We start from the raw sequence: 6,608 nt of genomic DNA, 5'->3' as shown, positions 1-6,608 counted from the left end.
GCCGGCGGACAGGTGAGTGTCATGAGTTGATGAAGTGAGGCGGCGGCCACCTACCACCCGCGCCCGGCCAGCGGCCCGCCGCACGACGGGGGCGGCGCCGCGCCCGCCGTGCCGCCCGCGCCCGCCGGCGGACAGGTGAGTGTCATGAGTTGATGAAGTGAGGCGGCGGCCACCTACCACCCGCGCCCGGCCAGCGGCCCGCCGCGCGCTTCGGGGCGCCACACGACGGGGGCGGCGCCGCGCCCGCCGTGCCGCCCGCGCCCTCGCCGCAGACGCCCGGCGCGCCCGCCGGTGGACAGGTGAGTGTCATGAGTTGATGAAGTGAGGCGGCGGCCACCTACCACCCGCGCCCGGCTAGCGGCCCGCCGCACGACGGGGGCGGCGCCGCGCCCGCCGTGCCGCCCGCGCCCGCCGGCGGACAGGTGAGTGTCATGAGTTGATGAAGTGAGGCGGCGGCCACCTACCACCCGCGCCCGGCCAGCGGCCCGCCGCACGACGGGGGCGGCGCCGCGCCCGCCGTGCCGCCCGCGCCCGCCGGCGGACAGGTGAGTGTCATGAGTTGATGAAGTGAGGCGGCGGCCACCTACCACCCGCGCCCGGCCAGCGGCCCGCCGCACGACGGGGGCGGCGCCGCGCCCGCCGTGCCGCCCGCGCCCGCCGGCGGACAGGTGAGTGTCATGAGTTGATGAAGTGAGGCGGCGGCCACCTACCACCCGCGCCCGGCCAGCGGCCCGCCGCGCGCTTCGGGGCGCCACACGACGGGGGCGGCGCCGCGCCCGCCGTGCCGCCCGCGCCCTCGCCGCAGACGCCCGGCGCGCCCGCCGGTGGACAGGTGAGTGTCATGAGTTGATGAAGTGAGGCGGCGGCCACCTACCACCCGCGCCCGGCTAGCGGCCCGCCGCACGACGGGGGCGGCGCCGCGCCCGCCGTGCCGCCCGCGCCCGCCGGCGGACAGGTGAGTGTCATGAGTTGATGAAGTGAGGCGGCGGCCACCTACCACCCGCGCCCGGCTAGCGGCCCGCCGCACGACGGGGGCGGCGCCGCGCCCGCCGTGCCGCCCGCGCCCGCCGGCGGACAGGTGAGTGTCATGAGTTGATGAAGTGAGGCGGCGGCCACCTACCACCCGCGCCCGGCTAGCGGCCCGCCGCACGACGGGGGCGGCGCCGCGCCCGCCGTGCCGCCCGCGCCCGCCGGCGGACAGGTGAGTGTCATGAGTTGATGAAGTGAGGCGGCGGCCACCTACCACCCGCGCCCGGCCAGCGGCCCGCCGCACGACGGGGGCGGCGCCGCGCCCGCCGTGCCGCCCGCGCCCGCCGGCGGACAGGTGAGTGTCATGAGTTGATGAAGTGAGGCGGCGGCCACCTACCACCCGCGCCCGGCCAGCGGCCCGCCGCACGACGGGGGCGGCGCCGCGCCCGCCGTGCCGCCCGCGCCCGCCGGCGGACAGGTGAGTGTCATGAGTTGATGAAGTGAGGCGGCGGCCACCTACCACCCGCGCCCGGCCAGCGGCCCGCCGCACGACGGGGGCGGCGCCGCGCCCGCCGTGCCGCCCGCGCCCGCCGGCGGACAGGTGAGTGTCATGAGTTGATGAAGTGAGGCGGCGGCCACCTACCACCCGCGCCCGGCCAGCGGCCCGCCGCACGACGGGGGCGGCGCCGCGCCCGCCGTGCCGCCCGCGCCCGCCGGCGGACAGGTGAGTGTCATGAGTTGATGAAGTGAGGCGGCGGCCACCTACCACCCGCGCCCGGCCAGCGGCCCGCCGCACGACGGGGGCGGCGCCGCGCCCGCCGTGCCGCCCGCGCCCGCCGGCGGACAGGTGAGTGTCATGAGTTGATGAAGTGAGGCGGCGGCCACCTACCACCCGCGCCCGGCCAGCGGCCCGCCGCACGACGGGGGCGGCGCCGCGCCCGCCGTGCCGCCCGCGCCCGCCGGCGGACAGGTGAGTGTCATGAGTTGATGAAGTGAGGCGGCGGCCACCTACCACCCGCGCCCGGCCAGCGGCCCGCCGCACGACGGGGGCGGCGCCGCGCCCGCCGTGCCGCCCGCGCCCGCCGGCGGACAGGTGAGTGTCATGAGTTAATGAAGTGAGGGACGAGACGAGCAGGACGCTCAGCTGATAGTAATTGATACAGTGCAGTGCCGCTCACGATTCTTGAAAAACTCAAAAATTCCGAGTCTCATTTTCCCAGTAATTTCACTGGCTACGACGCTCTTCAGATCGATACACAGTAATGTTTACACATTACTGCTTTACGGCAGAAATAGGCACCATTGTGGCGGCCATAACCTACCTTCTGTGCGAAGGAGCTGGTACTCTGCAGCCAAGACGGGAGACAAAACACAGAACAAATAGAATAAGTAACAAAGCAATAAAGCGTAACCAACCACTTACGCTTTATTATACAGCGTGGCGCTGTAATGGCGACATTAAATGAACACACGGGTAGAGCTATCTAACCTTATTCGTAAAAAATAATTCTTAAATGATTACGGTTAAGTAGTTACTACAATGGACTCTAATATGCTTTATTGTAACTTCCTGCAGATGGCGCTGAATGTGATAATATTTATTGTAATAATACATTGACACACAATGACCGAATACATGTTGTCAGTCACAGCCTCAAGCAGCGACGCAATCGGTGGCGGCACCGACGCAACCCAATACGGGCTCAATCGCAGACCCAGAGAAGAGAAAACTAATCCAACAACAGTTGGTCTTGCTGCTGCACGCGCACAAGTGTCAAAGAAGGGAGTCTCAGTCTAATGGTGAAACCTGGACATGTACTCTGCCACACTGCAAGACTATGAAGGGGGTGTTGAACCACATGATGTCTTGTCAGGTATAAAGATTTTCACTATTTGACTTTTTTTTTACTCCTCCACCATACTACCTATCTGAAGACCTCTAACTGAAAGAAATTCATTCCCTTCACTGCTTAAACAATTAAAAGTTCAATTTGTGTATATTCGTGGCAATTTTCATTTTGTTCTTTCTGCACTTGGCATAATATCATCAGCTTGCCAGTCTAGTTTGGTTTTGGGGTAAAGGGTTAAGCAGTCACTTTGCCACAGTTTGCAAAGATTATATTTGTATATATATTTAAATATTTAAAATCTATTGACGTGAATAAGGGTGCAGGGCCGGATGATATTCATCCTATTTTCATTCGTTCATGTGCTTCATTCAGGTCTTGCTTTGCCAATAACGTTACTTTATCAGAGTTCTATCCAAGAAGGTGTATTCCCTTCGTTGTGGAAACGTGCCTGGATCACACCTATACCAAAAGGAACAGTTAGTGATGACATTTGTAAGTACAGACCTATCTCCAAGCTGTGCCATTTTGGTAAGTTGTTGGAGAAGATTGTTACTGCGCAACTCTCCGCTTCTGTACGCAGAATAATATCTCCATGTCGACATGGTTTTTACACAGGACGTAGTGTGAAATCTAGCTTGCTTACATTCACCGAAATTATACTTAATGCAATGAATGAAGGTTGTCAGGTGGACGCAGTGTACAGCGATTTTGCCAAAGCTTTTGGCAAGATTTGCCATAAAACTTTAATTTTAAAGCTCTGGCGTCTTGGAGTACATGGTGATCTTCTGCGCTGGATAAAATCATACATAGATAATAGGAGTCAGGCTGTTTCTCTCGCTGGCTATACTTCTAACTACAGAAATATTAGCTCGGGTATACCGCAGGGTTCTCATTTAGGCCCGTTACTTTTTATACTTTATGTTAATGACATTTCTAGTATTGTGAATGGATGTAATGTGCTAATATACGCAGACGACACAAAGATCTTTAAAGTTGTGCGGAGTGTGCACGATTGCTACTCATTACAAGCAGATCTCACTTCTTTCGAGGGATATTGCAAGAGTAATAGTCTATTCTTGAACCCTGATATCGTGTCATGTGATCACTTATACACGCAAGATAAACCCGATCATATTCGCTTATACTATTTCTGGTAAGCCATTAAAATGAGTTACTGAAGTGCGAGATCTGGGTTATCCTTGATTCAAAGCTTACCTTTGTACCACACATTGATAACATTCTTAAAAAAGCGTACAAAAAATTAGGATTTATATTGAGAATAGGAAAGCCTTTTAAAAACACACAAACTCATAAAATTTTGTTTAATAGTTTTGTAAGAAGTAATTTAGAATTTGCATCCTCTGTTTGGAACCCGTTTTTCAAAATTCATGTTGATCGAATTGAAAGGATCCAAAAGAAATTTACGAAGAGCTTAGATTATAAAACCGGTAATATATACACTGATTATGACATATCGGCAAACAGACATAGAATTGAAGATCTTGAAAAACGACGTCATTTTATTGATACTGTTATTTTGTACAAAATAATTGATAATATTATGGATTGTCCCTCGTTGTTGCAATGTATAAACATAAAAATACCTCGCCCTCAAAAACGCACATGTCATTCAAAAGAATTATTTTATGTAAATTCTTGTTCAAGTTGTTATGTAGAAAATAGTTTTGTTAGTCGTGCGAGTAAATTTTACAATAATAATTTACACCATGATTATAGTGTAGATATAGCTTCCTGTTCCAATTTTTCAAAATTTAAAAAACAAATTAAAATAATTTTATTTAAATCCTCATAGGATTTGTATGATCTTTTAAAGTTTTTTTATATGTTTGTATAATTATAATAGACTGTTCGCTATTGAACCTGTTAATTAAGGAAACTCTAGGTCTAGTATCTGTAATTTTATTTAGTAAATCATTTGTAAGACTGTCTGTTTCTGAATAAATAAATAAAATAAAAAAATAAATATATATATTTTTTAAAACAAGGTGTTGTTAAACATTTACTACCCTTAAGGGTCATAAAGAGTTATTCAAGGTTTCTTTTTCAGGCGGGAAAGAACTGTGCAGTACCACACTGTTCATCATCTAGACAAATTATAAATCACTGGAAACATTGCAATAAGAATGATTGTCCTGTATGTTTGCCACTGAAGCAGGCGGACAGGAGTAGATCAAATGCTATGAATGGTGAGTGAGTAATAATAATGTATTGAATAAGGAGTTCCTAAAAATAGGATATTAACGGGATAGCTAAGCATCTTGTTTTAAATTAAGTTGCATGTATCACCTAAAATTATTGTTCTTGTTTATTGTTATCAATCTTCATTCAATCCTTAAATTTTATGGTATGGTTTTAATGAATACACTACTTTCTGGTTTTCTTTGCCACTTGTTAAATATCTTTCGTTGTCGCTCTTTACCTGTGGATTGGCCTAATATATGACAATGTTTTATTATTCTACACTGGTCACCAACACACTGTAAAACATATTGAGGAAAAATTAGGTCTATCATTTTCCGTGTATTTTGTTATAAACCACAATGTTTGTAGCGGCTGCCGTGTCACACGCTGCGACGCGAGTGGGCGGAGGCGTGAGTGGCGTGGGCATCGGCAACGTGGGCGCCGACGTGGGCGTGGGGGGCGTTACAGTCAATGTTAACTCGCAGCCCAACACGCTTCCGCCAGTCAACCCTTTGCAAGGTAACCCTATTTGCAATTTTTTCTGACCTTGTGCGGGTGCATTGAGTGTGGATTGAATTTGCGCTTTTTATAATTGTAGGCGGTGGGTTGAAGTGAAGCACTGTCTCGCTTTACTGATTCCACCAAGCTTTTTCTAAGGCCAATTTGGCCTTCTCTACCGAATGACCACATGACTGAGCGTCGTTTGATATAGCGATGCTATTCGTGAAAATACTACTTAAAATTATTAAAGTGTTACGACTTCAAAGGCTGGCAACATATCTCGTTAGTCATCAATTCCATCACGAGAGTAATATAGTCTACATGATGACGTACATTAAATATTTTTAAACAAAATGTTATGGAATGTTTTTCTTGGAAATGTTTTATTTGAAATATTGACGGAAAACTTTGAAATAATTGTGTTTGAGCTTGGTTCGTTGATGTTTCACTTCTACCACAGTCTTACGAAACTCTTGGCGGATATGACTTTTACAATAAATAATACGGGAGATTTTCGGTTTTCGAGTTTCAATTACAAATATGACATTTCGAGATCCAAGATGTCGGATGTGACTTTGAAACGAAGCCATTACGAACCTCTGAATAAGATAACAAAATATTCTCTTAATCATTGTCATCAGAAAAGGTGTTAGTTTGAATAAACAAAAAGTTCAATCTTGTGTTCATTTCTTACAACTCGGACCCAACCCAATTTTATTTTAAAAGTCCAGCATTTTCGGCTTCAACACCCTCGAGAATCATGAAAACAACATCCATGATGAAAAAGTTGATAATTTTTTGCAGCAGCCATCTTGAATTATCATTTTGAAAGCACTAGCTGGTATTGGCTTCAATACTCACGAAATGATAAAACACATGTAGGTAGGTTTTTTGTCCAAAACAAATAAATATTAAAAACATCCTCGAAAACCAATAAACCACACCAAAAAAACCCTGATAATAAATATTGCAGCCGCCATCTTAGTTTCACATTTTGAATTATGTTCACGAATAACTAATTATAATAATAATATAACAATAAATCAGATATATTATACTGCTTTTTAATTTAAAAAAACGATAGCT

The 6,608-nt window shown here is 49.6% G+C and overlaps 1 protein-coding gene across 1 annotated transcript in view; it reads left to right on the top strand.

Moving 5' to 3' along the window:
- Nucleotides 1–754: 754 nt before the first annotated feature.
- LOC126977146 (histone acetyltransferase p300-like) overlaps nucleotides 755–6,608 on the top strand; it is a gene marked incomplete at its 5' end in the record, with an annotated part of 31,777 nt that continues 25,923 nt past the window's right edge. Inside the window, 4 exons of the mRNA XM_050825848.1 lie at nucleotides 755–832; nucleotides 2,616–2,843; nucleotides 4,888–5,026; nucleotides 5,391–5,540. Of these exons, the coding sequence (XP_050681805.1) occupies nucleotides 755–832; nucleotides 2,616–2,843; nucleotides 4,888–5,026; nucleotides 5,391–5,540 (595 nt within the window). The remainder of the gene's footprint in view (nucleotides 833–2,615; nucleotides 2,844–4,887; nucleotides 5,027–5,390; nucleotides 5,541–6,608) is intronic.

The sequence above is a fragment of the Leptidea sinapis genome, chromosome 43 (assembly GCF_905404315.1).
Source record: "Leptidea sinapis chromosome 43, ilLepSina1.1, whole genome shotgun sequence".
Lineage (NCBI taxonomy): Eukaryota > Metazoa > Arthropoda > Insecta > Lepidoptera > Pieridae > Leptidea > Leptidea sinapis.
This window is presented reverse-complemented; position numbering and strand designations above follow the sequence as displayed.